The 13,533-nt window shown below is 42.1% G+C and overlaps 1 protein-coding gene across 1 annotated transcript in view; it reads right to left on the bottom strand.

The window, feature by feature from the left end:
• LOC126106592 (chymotrypsin-like protease CTRL-1) overlaps nt 1-8,650 on the bottom strand; it is a 156,723-nt gene extending 148,073 nt beyond the window's left edge. The window contains exon 1 of the mRNA XM_049912936.1: nt 8,526-8,650. Within this exon, the coding sequence (XP_049768893.1) occupies nt 8,526-8,571 (46 nt within the window). The 5' untranslated portion in view covers nt 8,572-8,650. The remainder of the gene's footprint in view (nt 1-8,525) is intronic.
• Between the last annotated feature and the right edge of the window lie 4,883 nt (nt 8,651-13,533).

Below are 13,533 nucleotides of genomic sequence, written 5' to 3'. Positions count from 1 at the left end.
TTTTCCGCTTTTGACACTACTTATTTGTGTGAAAAAACTTTCTCCAAAATGAAACATGCAAAAAGTATTTACAGATCAAAATTAAGTGATGAGCATTTGAAGTCGCTGATGATTATCTCTACCAGTAAATTTGATCCAAAACCGGAGGTAATTATGAAAGGAAAGTTAGAGATACATGAAAGTCACTAATTATCACTAAGATGTTAAATTTCTTTACGTGAATACTCTAACACTGTGAGTTTTCAAGATATAAATTAATTGCAGTTATTTTTACACATCAGTTACAACTATTTTTTATCCACATTATGTACACCAGGTGTTGTATTTTCTTTAAATTGCCTTTAAATAAAAATATTTTATACGATTTACTTGCTATGTATATTTTACAACGTAATCAAAAGAAAGTGAAACGTCGCTTAAGAACCATCTTCCACAATGATTGATTACTAAGGCTAGTCGCCGAAGTGGCGTCCATTTTAAAGACTTGCACCAGTCTCGTGAGTAGAATAAAATGCAAGGAATTTTTTTACTTAAAATTTTTCGCCGAACTGGTCTGTTAACCGTTCTTTTTTTTCACTATCGTACGGAGAATGGTCTGTCTGTTTATTGAGGATAGCCACAAGTTTAACCATGACCTTCCGCTTTGTAAAGATAGAGCTCCGACAATGTCGCGGTGTATTGGTCACGATAGGCCTCGAAACTCAATTGTTGGCAGTATAGGCACCACCTCAAATATTTGGCCGACCGGATACCGGGGATGTCCGGCCAGCTAACGCGGGCCGGTTTTCCAGCCCTCGCGGGCCTGTTTCGGAGTTTGGAGACCCCTGTACTAGACACATAGTTCAGTAGACGTGACTTCATAAACATTAAGATACGTGAAAAACTAGCATTTACCTGAAATGGAGAGCAAATTACTCAGACCTTAGTCATCCAGTCTTTGATCATGAGAGCGTTTGGCGACTTCCAATAAACTTGAAATATAACTTCAAACGTTTTCTGAACTTCCTCTCGCCTACACGCTTAACGTCAGATATCTGGCATGTTTAATAAGTGGTAAAGTAATCAAACGTTTGAAGCTTTTCACGCATACGAGTTTGAGTTTTTAAAGAATCGGTAATGGCTAATGGGCGACAAACTGGTAACGAGGTAAATAAAGCAAAGACGCTGGTGAGCTGCTCATATGGGATACTGATTACGAGCCTTTCTCACAACGTACGGCGGCCTGAAACTAATATCTCGCGATGAGCAGTTAAGTCTTCCTACTCACTTGTTCTGCTCTTCGAGCAACTTGCAATAACCCGGAGTAGGCCTCAAATTCAGCAAATGAAATCATACGCCGGCCGATGTGGCCGAGCGGTTCTAGGCGCTTCAGTCTGGAACCACGCGACCGCTACGGTCGCAGGTTCGAATCCTGCCACGGGCATGGATGTGTGTGATGTCCTTAGGTTAGTTAGGTTTAAGTAGTACTAAGTTCTAGGGGACTGATGACCTCAGATGTTAAGTCCCATAGTGCTCAGAGCCATTTGAAATCGTACATTATTAAATTAATGATAATAAGAGGAATAGTACTATCGAAAACAAAGCAGAACCATTTGGTCCGAAGTCAAAAATGGAACACCTACCTACGAAATGAAAAAAATTGGACAAAAATGACTAAGTAGCGTCTCTAAGAACTTTGCTTAGTCCAGACGGGGCTCATGTAGTAGAAAAATAGCATTGAGAATAATAAAACAAAAGAACGTCAATGATGGAGAGGCCAACAGCTTCACGACAAAAAGAAGGAACAGTCTGTTTTCTCTTAGGCGAAGCTACATCATCGCATTACAGGGATGAAAACAGGATGTTTATACGATAATGAATGGTTGGATTTGACTAGGTCTGGTCAAATGTAACATGGAAAACAGTGAGAGTAAGATTTTTAGAAACACATTTGTACCACTGAAACAGAATACATTCTTTCAATCATTCATCGCATTCTGTCGTTCCCAGCAAGAAAAAGAAATTTCGGCGAAGTGAAACGAGTCAAAGTTTACGGTAGTGAAAGATAGGCGAATCATACACAAAAAGTAATAAATGTAGAGTTACGAAATTTCAGGAATACATTTGTCCAGGTGACATATTTAAGTGATTAACATTGCTATATCACAGGTTAATGTAAAACTCAGTGAGGTGTTGATAATGGCTTCTTTGTCTCCTTAAAGGCATTCTTGACTAACGTCACATCAGCATGTTTAATCTCAGTGATAACTAACGCTCACGAACGTTACAGCGTGTATTTAAAATAAACCTGATTTGCGTCTTCATAATGGCGCTGCCAGCGTCACTCTTAACGCAACTGGCGCTAAATCTGTATAGACGTAATCTTTTATATGTAGAAACACGTCTGCCAACTATCGTTTATGTGGCACAACTCCTTCTTGATGTTGCGGGAGGGTTACTTAATGACCACCAAAAAAAAAAAAATTTGCAGCGTGTAGATGTGTAAGAAAGGTCCTGAATTTGGAGATATGAATATTACATTTGTCGCGAAATGCCCCTTTCACTACGAAGATATAAATTTTTGGGCTAAGTTTTACTGACAAATTTTAAAAATTACGGAATCTGCTATAAGAAATCAATACAAACAATAAATATTTTTTTTTAATTTTTGAGATATAAAGTACATGACTAGATTACATTTTCAAAAGGTGGGCATAAAGTAGCCCCTTCCCGTCCCTCCTTGTTATTTCCAGGGTCAATGCACTTTTCTATCCTACGAACACTTTCTTCCTCAGGCAAGAACTGCGCCGGAATATAATGCCTATAAAACCATGTGAATAGACACAGGTGAAGTATGTCAGCTCTTCGTCGTGAAAAAGTCTGTTAGCTCACCGTTCGAACATTTCTTACGTGACATAGTACCGTCAGATCTGAATCGTTATAACTACGAGACTAATAAAGCGTGAAATGTGATGGAATCTACAACGGACACATCACTACGTACATGTTTGTCGCGCAGCATTTGTTTTGCTTATGGACGTCATCGTACCAGTGTTTACATGTCTCGTTATACTGCTGAAGCAAACTTTGTTTTATGTCGGAATCGGTCCTTTGTTAAGCCCAAGTAGCTTCGTATCAGGGTACGACTTAAACTAATGTATACTCTGCATTCTCTAAACAAACTGTAGGATCACTATCCCAGTGTTGAGATGGCTGTATGAGCACATACTCATAGCCAATAAATAAAAAAAAGTCGTACCAGCATAGGCGCTTGTGCGTGATCGTTATGAATTAGCTTTGTATACTGCTTAGTGGAGTCTGAAAATGAGTTTAGCAAGGCGTCATTGTGAAGAGCTTGCGGAGCACTAGTAGGAGGGTCGTTCAATAAATAATGCTCGACATTTTTTTTAAAAAGCCATTGATATACATAGAGTAACGTCCTTTTTGATGCTTCAAATTTGATGTTTGTTCAGTGCGCCGGTGAAGTTTCGAACCGTTCTGGTAGTTAGCAGAGCCGTAGTACAGCGTCAAAATGGCGTCTACATACGACTCACGTTACGAGCAGCGTGCTGTTATTGAATTCTTGCGTGCAGAAAAAGAAACAGTGGTGAACATCCATAAAAGTTTGTGTGCTGTGTATGGCAATGCTGCAATTGATAGGTGTACATTTGGGTGATGGGTAACAGAAGTTACAGTCTCAGGAAATGCAGAAACAGAATTCTATGATCAGCCACGCTCGGGACGTCCTGTCACAGCCACTGCTCCAGACGTGCTGAATCGTACGGATGCCGTTATTCGTGCCGACCGGCGCATCACAACTCGACAATTGGCTCTTCAGTTGCTGGTCAGCACTGGTAGTGCGTCTGCAATGATCGAGACTCTCGGATATTCAAACAGGTGCTCACGATGGGTGCCACGAATGCTCACAGCGGACCGCAAGATTCAAAGGTAAGGGCATTTCAACTGAATTGTTGGAGCGTTTTGAGACCGACGCAGAGGCGTTTTTGTCTCGGACCGTTACGGGGGACGAAAGCTGGATGCACCGCTTTGCGCCGGAAACAAAAAGGCAGTCCATGGAGTGGCATCATCCTCATTCACCTCAAAAGAAGACATTCGAGACAACTCCCTCTGCCGGATAAGTCATGGTGACAGTCTTCTGGGATTGTAATGGCGTCATTCTCGTGGATGTGATGTCAAGAGGGTCAACTATCAATTCAGAGATATACGTGAAGACTCAACTCAAGAACCGTTTCCGACGTGATCAATCGGACAATAATCCAGCAGAAATCTTGCTCCAACACGATAATGGACGCCCACATACAAGTCTGAGAATCCGGGAACACATCGCCAAATTGGGTTGGACATCGTTGCCTGATCCACCACACAGTCCAGACCTGACACTCTCGGACTTCCATCTCTTTGGGCCGCTTAAAGATTCTCTACGGGGAACACACTTTGAAGATGACGAGAATGTCAATGATAGAGTGAAAACACTATTATGCCTACAGGACAAGAGCTTTTACCAGCAGGGAAACACATGCTATTTCATAACGTTGGCGTATGGACATAGAACCTGATGGAGACTATGTAGAAGAATAGGACATGGACAAGACATGTTGATGTATATTGTCATCAAAGTCTTAACAATAAATATGTTCTGAGAAAAAAATATTGGGCATCATTTATTGAACGACCCTCGTATAACGAAAAGAGAGACAATAAAATTACTCGCTTGAATATAAGTGAAAATACGCATTAAATTCCAAATTACAAAATGATGATAGGTTTCGTCTCATATGACTCGTAAATACGCAATTATAAAAAATATGTATTGTGATGGCGCAGTTAAAATGTTAGCTCCTTGACGTCCATGGGTGAACACCACAAGTTATGCTAGTTTTTGTGCAGTCAATACCTTCTTTCTAAGTTATAAGTTATCCCACAAAATCATTCCGTACAACATTATTGAGTGGGAATACACAAAATACATCGGGACGTTGATAGGTTTGTTTCCAAGATTAGCAATTGTACGAAGAGCTAAAGTTCCAGAACTTAATTGTTTGAGACGCTCAGTAATATGCTTCTTCCAGTTCAAGTTTCCGTCCATATGTACACCTAAAAATTTTGAGCATTCTACCCTAGTTACTGACTCCCGCTCGCGTCCTACACATTTGTTGATATGACTTTGCTTGTTGTACAGAATCGAATGCAATGTTATTTCTCAAAATTTAAGGACATTTTACTATCAGAGAACCACTTAATAATTCTTTGGAAAATATCATTTACTTAATCTTCTGTTTTCTCTCAGATGGGGTTTGTTACAACACTAGCATCGTCTGCAGAAAGCTCCAATTTTTCTTTTTGAATGTTAAGCGGAAAGTTATTCACATATATGCAAGTGCTACGGCTGCGTCGAAACGGAAATAAAAATATGACGCTGAGTGATTGCGTGGCTGTCTCATCGGGCATATAGCAACAGTCAAACTCGGGGTCATTCGCCTGCCCTGCAACCATTATACTACTCTATGTAACCGTTGTATTAAAGATATTGATAATTGAATTACTTATTAATACGAAACATTTGTTATGATTTTATCCTGATGTTTCCAGGAAAAAATCTAGGGCGCGAAATCGAACTACATACACACACAGATTTTATTTTTATTTTTTTTTCAGCAAAGTTGAATCTACATCTACATCTACATTTATACTCCGCAAGCCACCCAACGATGTGTGGCGGAGGGCACTTTACGTGCCACTGTCATTACCTCCCTTGCCTGTTCCAGTCGCGTATGGTTCGCGGGAAGAACGACTGTCTGAAAGCTTCCGTGCGCGCTCTAATCTCTCTAATTTTACATTCGTGATCTCCTCGGGAGGTATAAGTAGGGGGAAGCAATATATTCGATACCTCATCCAGAAACGCACCCTCTCGAAACTTGGCGAGCAAGCTACACCGCGATTCAGAGCGCCTCTCTTGCAGAGTCTGCCACTTGAGTTTGTTAAACATCTCCGTAACGCTATCACGGTTACCAAATAACCCTGTGACGAAACGCGCCGCTCTTCTTTGGATCTTCTCTATCTCCTCCGTCAACCCGATCTGGTACGGATCCCACACTGATGCGCAATACTCAAGTATAGGTCGAACGAGTGTTTTGTAAGCCACCTCCTTTGTTGATGGACTACATTTTCTAAGGATTCTCCCAATGAATCTCAACCTGGTACCCGCCTTACCAACAATTAATTTTATATGATCATTCCACTTCAAATCGTTCCGCACGCATACTCCCAGATATTTTACAGAAGTAACTGCTACCAGTGTTTGTTCTGCTATCATATAATCATACAATAAAGAATCCTTCTTTCTATGTATTCGCAATACATTACATTTGTCTATGTTAAGGGTCAGTTGCCACTCCCTGCACCAAGTGCCTATCCGCTGCAGATCTTCCTGCATATCGCTACAATTTTCTAATGCTGCAACTTCTCTGTATACTACAGCATCATCCGCGAAAAGCCGCATGGAACTTCCGACACTATCTACTAGGTCATTTATATATATTGTGAAAAGCAATGGTTACTTTAATGTCTGTAGACGTCTCTCCATTGATAACAACATGCTGTGTTCTGTTTGCTAAATACTCTTCAATCCAGCCACACAGCTGGTCTGATATTCCGTAGGCTCTTACTTTGTTTGTCAGGCGACAGTGTGGAACTGTATCGAACGCCTTCCGGAAGTCAAGGAAAATAGCATCTACCTGGGAGCCTGTATCTAATATTTTCTGGGTCTCATGAAAAAATAAAGTGAGTTGGGTCTCACACGATCGCTGTTTCCGGAATCCATGTTGATTCCTACAGAGTAGATTCTGGGTTTCCAAAAAACGACGTGATACTCGAGCAAAAAACATGTTCTAAAATTCTACAACAGATCGACGTCAGAGATATAGGTCTATAGTTTTGCGCATCTGCTCGACGACCCTTCTTGAAGACTGGGACTACATGTGAATACGATCCGACTGCAGTTATTGTGGCCAATGAAACAGCAATCGATCGTGAATGCGCAAGTGTTGCGCACATCCCGCGCATCACTGTGCGATTGAACCACAGTCTAATAAATAGTGACGACACTCACTGGTGCGAAAGTTAGTTACAGTTTGACAACTGGAGCGGCACTAGCGCTCCAAGCTAAAAGGAAGTAGACAATCACATGCTTCGTATGGATAAAGTTTGTTTTCAATTATTTTCTACTTAACTAACGGAATAGTTGTTATACTTTTTGCGTTCCATACGTTAGTAAATTACCAAGAGATATGAAGCATCATGAAATACATATAAAAACAGCCGAAACACACCGATTTAATGACATAAGCTACAAGTCATTCATGAAGTAATACTTTCGAATACGTCTGCATCTGCAGCTTACTTCGCTGAAAGCAAGAGAATATAAGCACATTTCATGCATGGTTCAAATGGCTCTGAGCACTATGGGACTTAACATTGGAGGTCATCAGTCCCCTAGAACTTAGAACTACTTAAACCTAACTAACCTAAGGACGCGGTCGCGCGGTTCCAGACTGAAGTGGCTAGAATCGCTCGGTCACAGAGGCCGGCCTATTTCACATTCAGTTATTGTCTGTTTTTATTATCACAGGCACTTTACTTGGCACTTAAATTTTTTTAGTGATTCACCCTTTCTTACACTTCACTCGACTTTCTAGTACACGAGTCTTTTCCTAAACGTAATAACTTTTGCTTCAAAAGCGAATATGTCGAAGATTCTTGCCGTTTGTGGCCCAGGTTTAGCAACAATTGTGGAATTGATTTATCTTGCGTTGGGACGATTTATTACACACCTGTGAGATTTACCTTAAACTACAGTTGTGATGGCCTATTTGATACGTTAGGTAATGTAGGCATTACATTCGATAGAGGTTTCCACTTTCACTGATTTCACCGAAGGTGTAGCGAACAAAACTTTGCATCGTTGGATAGGTATACAACGTCTTTCTCTAAAATCTCAGGTCTCCTAGTATTTACTAGCAATTTTTTGTTATTAGATGAAAACGACGTTATTCAGTAAATAAATGTCTGTATATTACAAGAGAACCGTAAGTAAACTGTCCTGTAATCCACCGTTTCGTATCTCCCATGCTTAACGAAACTAATTAATCACAAATGTGGTGTAATTTTTTAGTTATTGTCGATTTTTGTGGCATTACCCACTCTCCCTAGTGTAAAAACTATGTTACAAATCAACATAAACGTTGGTATTCGCACTCGTCCGATAACGTATTCAGAAGTGTCGCTTGCTGACCGTTTGGGGCTGGTTCAGATGGCTCTGAGCACTATGGTACTTAACATCTGAGGTCATCAGTCCCCTAGAAGTTAGAAATACTTAAACCTAACTAACCTAAGGACATCACACACATCCATGCCCGAGGCAGGATTCGAACCTGCAGCCGTTTGGGGTGCTGCTAACGCTGGGGGTAACAAAAACGGGACGGAGTGTCGCGACTGTTAGAATGTGACAGAAGTGCGTGGTCTCTTACCGACAGCAGCGCTGGCCAGCAAAACGACCACTCCACAGCTGATCATAGCGGCGACTGGACCGAGCTCCGCCAAACAATGCGCGACCGGAACAAGAGGATGCGCCGCTGTGCCATCCGGTACAGGAAGCGTGCCATCAGACAGCCCAGAATGCCCCTGGCCGCTGGGCACGCTCGCACGTCACCTATACGACCTTCAGCGTTTGATACGGACGCAGATAGCAAATAGTGTCACCACTTCGGGAATTCCCCGCACTACCTTGCATAACGTGCAGAAAACTGTACTTCATAATCCACAACAGAGCAACATGGCACACTGAATAGCACATTGGACAGGCGTTCGGGAAGATGACGGTTCAAATCCGCTTAACGGCCGTCCAGGTTTGAAGACGTAAAATCTGCAACAGTCATCTGTTCCAGACGGTAGCGACTCGGTGCGGCAGACTCCGTATGTACGAGGGGAAGTCAAAACGTAAAGGGACTTTTGCAATTTCACGCCGTAAAGCCGTCGGCACATGGACCGTGCATCCGAAGGTTGAGCGTGCTGAGTTTCTGACGTCATAGCGTGGAATAGCACGTTCGGGAATCTTTCCGAACGTGCAGAGCGACTTCTGGCATGTCAGATATTCTGAGCGTGCGTCTGAGTGTTGACCAATGAGATGGCACAACGCCACCTACGTCACCCGCACGCCGTCTCCCTTCAGTACAGAGTTATGAGGCGCCAGATTGGCATTCATTTCAAGCCTATATGAATATCAAGAGCTCAGATGGAAACCCAGTTCTAAGCAAAGAAGGGAAAGCAGAAAGGTGGAAGGAGTATATAGAGCGTCTATACAAGGGCGATGTACTTGAGGACAATATTATGGAAATGGAAGAGGATGTAGATGAAGATGAAATGGGAGATATGATACTGCGTGAAGAGTTTGACAGAGCACTGAAAGACCTGAGTCGCAACAAAGCTCCGGGAGTAGACAACATTCCATTAGAACTACTGACAGCCTTGGGAGAGCCAGTCCTGACAAAACTCTACCATCTGGTGAGCAAAATGTATGAGACAAGCGAAATACCCTCAGACTTCAAGAAGAACTATCAGTTTATTAAGTCACGGCTGCAAAACACTAACGCGAATTCTTTACAGACGAATGGAAAAACTGGTAGAAGCCGACCTCGGGGAAGATCAGTTTGGATTCCGTAGAAATATGGGAACAAGTGAGACAATACTGCCCTACGACTTACCTTAGAAGCTAGATTAAGAAAAGGCAAACCTACGTTTCTAACATTTGTAGACTTGGAGAAAGCTTTTGACAGTGTTGACTGGAATACTCTCTTTCAAATTCTGAAGGTGGCAGGGGTAAACTACAGGGAGCGAAAGGCGATTTACAATTTGTAAAGAAACCAGATGCAGTTATAAGAGTCGAGGGACATGAAAGGAAAGCAGTGGTTGGGAAGGGAGCGAGACAGGGCTGTAGCCTCTCCCCGATGTTATTCAATCAGTATATTGAGCAAGCAATAAAGGAAACAAAAGAAAAATTTGGAGTAGGTATTAAAATCCATGGAGAAGAAATAAAAACTTTAAGGTTCGCCGATGACATTGTAATTCTGTCAGAGACAGCAAAGGACTTGGAACAACAGTTGAACGGAATGGGCAGTGTCTTGAAGGGAGGATATAAGATGAACATCAACAAAAGCAAAACGAGGATAATGGAATTTACTCATATTAAATCAGGTGATTCTGAGGGTATTAGATTAGGAAATGAGATGCTTAAAGTAGCAAATGAGTTTTGCTATTTTGGGAGCAATATAACTGATGATGGTCGAAGAAGAGAGGATATAAAATGTAGACTGGCAATGACAAGGAAAGCGCTTCTGAAGAAGAGAAATTTGTTAACATCGAGTTTAGATTTAGGTGTCAGGAAGTCGTTTCTGAAAGTATTTGTATGGAGTGTAGCCATGTATGGAAGTGAAACATGGACGATAAATAGTTTGGACAAGAAGAGAATAGAAGCTTTCGAAATGTGGTGCTACAGAAGAATGCTGAAGATTAAATGGGTAGATCACATAACTAATGAGGAGGTATTGAATAGGATTGGGGAGAAGAGGAGTTTGTGGCACAACTTGACAGGAAGAAGGAATCGGTTGGTAGGACATGTTCTGAGGCATCAAGGGATCACCAAATGGTTCGAATGGCTCTGAGCACTATGGGACTCAATTTCTGAGGTCATCAGTCCCCTAGAACTTAGAACTACCTAAACCCAACTAACCTAAGGACATCACACACATCCATGCCCAAGGAAGGATTCGAACCTGCGACCGTAGCGGTCTTGCGGTTCCAGACTGTATCGCCTAGAACCGCATGGCCACTCCGGCCGGCAAGGGATCACCAATTTAGTATTGGAGGGCAGCATGGAGGGTAAAAATCGTAGAGGGAGACCAAGAGATGAATATACTAAACAGATTCAGAAGGATGTAGGCTGCAGTACGTATTGGGAGATGAAGAAGCTTGCGCAGGATAGAGTAGCGTGGAGAGCTGCATCAAACCAGTCTCAGGACTGAAGACCACAACAACAACAACAACAACAACAATGTATATATGCCGTTTCTGAGCACCAGCAAATTGAGAATCACTGGAAAACCCGTTGTTAGTTGTGTGATTCGTTCCAATAAAATAATGAGAAACATCATATTCGTGGCAAAAGAATTATTGTAACTTTCGTATTATGAGAGTAGGCTATTTGAAGGCAGCGACACACTGAAGATCCACCCAAAACGCATTGTTCCTGGTAGAATTTGTTATAATTAAATTTCAATTAGTAACATAATTATCTACCATTAACGTTTTCAGTAAGGCTTAACATAATATGATTAAATACAAGGAGTATCTTGTTGGTTTAGCGTAATGAGTAGCGTCTCTGTCACGAATCTTTGTTGAGGCGGTGGTTTGCGTCTGAACATTTCCGAATTTTTTTTCCTAACATTCGCGTTTTTATTAGGTTCTGATACTTTATTATTAGTTTAATATAAGTATATGCTGTAATTTTTGATGTTATGTAAATACAAGTTCACCTTTTTTGGAGGCCGGCCAGAGTGGCCGTGCGGTTCTAGGCGCTGCAGTCTGGAGCCGAGCGACCGCTACGGTCGCAGGTTCGAATCCTGCCTCGGGCATGGATGTGTGTGATGTCCTTAGGTTAGTTAGGTTTAATTAGTTCTAGGTTCTAGGCGACTGATGACCTCAGAAGTTAAGTCGCATAGTGCTCAGAGCCATTTGAACTGCTTTTTTTTGAGGGGTGACTTTGTTTGATTGGCTTAATCTACAGGACAGCTTGCGCTACTTGTATAAAGATATTTTGCTCCTTTTTCTTTTATGCTTCGTAATTCACATGTTGCAAAGATTCTGCTACTGGGTAGGAACAGTGATCAAGTAAACTGACCTTGGGGTTTTACTCAAATGTGAGAATGATGAAATAATGTTTATCTTACGCGGAGAAGTATTCCAAATTTGTACGGCACTGTTTTTAATGGAACTTTTATAAGCCTGTGTCCTTATTGATTGGATATGGTACTTTCCTTTTCGTGGACGATGGAGGAAACGTCCATTTTAATAGAGCTAACGTGATAATTTTACGCGCGCCCGTTGAGTAAACAGTGTGACTTACGAACTAGAAACATACGTCAAACTGCCGCTGGAATGCTTTGCGATCGCGTATACCACGTTGGGGCCCACGTACCGTGTGCACAAGTAGCATCGTTCCTGAGCTTTCAGCAGAACTTTGAACTTGGCACGCTAAACGTTAATGTTCGACAGCACGGTCCGTGTACAGACGGCTTAAGGCTTAGTTACACTGCTAGTATCCAGGGCTGGAGTATTGTGTGCAATAATTTTATACAACGCGTCACTCTCATTCCCGCGTTAGTCGTATTGTAGCAGACAGTGGAACATGGCAGCACCTCCAAGGAGGAAATCAGGTTAGTGATTCCCTTTTTGTTTCCGGGAGATGTTCAACCGGCGAATGCAAGGGCATAATGGTGACGGCTGTTTATGGCGAAACAAGATCTACGAATGGATAGAGCGCTTTAAACAGGGAAGAACTTCCCTATGTGACGAGGGAAGATCGGGCAGGCCATCGACGTCAACAAAAAAATGGTTCAAATGGCTCTAAGCACTATGGGACTTAACATCTGAGGTCATCAGTCCCCTAGACTTAGAACTACTTAAACCTAGCTAACCTAAAGACATCAGAAACAGCCATGCCCAAGGCAGGAATCAAACCTGCGACCGTAGCAGCAGAGTGGTTCCGGACTGAAGCACTAGAACCGCTCGGCCACACGGGCGGCTCGACGTCAACACCTGAGGACAATTTCGAAATAGTTGGGAGTGTGGTGATGGAAAACGGACGAATCACAGTGGACGAAATCACCAAAACTTTACATATCAGTCACAGTACAGCGTATTCCATCTTACACGACAAGCTAAATTTTCGGAAAGTGTGTACAAGGTGGATACCGAAAGAATTGTCAGCGCAGCATAAGACGCAAAGGATGGACATCTCCAACAAACGACTGACCCCTTATCATCGTGAGGGAGATGGATTTTTGCAGCCAGTCGTTACTGTAGAGGAAACATGGTGCATCATCACGAACCGGAAAGTAAGATTGCGAGCACGGTTCGGGAACACCCATCATCACGCGAAGTTAAGAAATTTAAACGTCAACCATCAGCTGGTAAGATAATGCTAACTCAAACCTAACGGAGCTCATCTCCTCCTCCCTCCTCTTTTTCTGTCAATCCCTTTCTGCCCCCTCCTCTCCCCACGTTACCACCCCAAGCCCAATAGGAGGCTAGTGGTTGTTACCTTCACAGCATTTCTCTCCAAATAATAGCTAGTCTACTTAGCAAATTTGGTTGAAACTGTTACAGATAATTATGATGAAATTTTCACCCGTGGCTTTGCCCTTGCACACACATCTCAAATATGTTTCACAAGTGTTTAACGTATTTCACTCATATATGTAC

The sequence above is a fragment of the Schistocerca cancellata genome, chromosome 10 (assembly GCF_023864275.1).
Source record: "Schistocerca cancellata isolate TAMUIC-IGC-003103 chromosome 10, iqSchCanc2.1, whole genome shotgun sequence".
Lineage (NCBI taxonomy): Eukaryota > Metazoa > Arthropoda > Insecta > Orthoptera > Acrididae > Schistocerca > Schistocerca cancellata.
The sequence above is the reverse complement of the archived record's forward strand: the minus strand, read 5'-3'. Positions and strand labels throughout refer to the sequence as shown.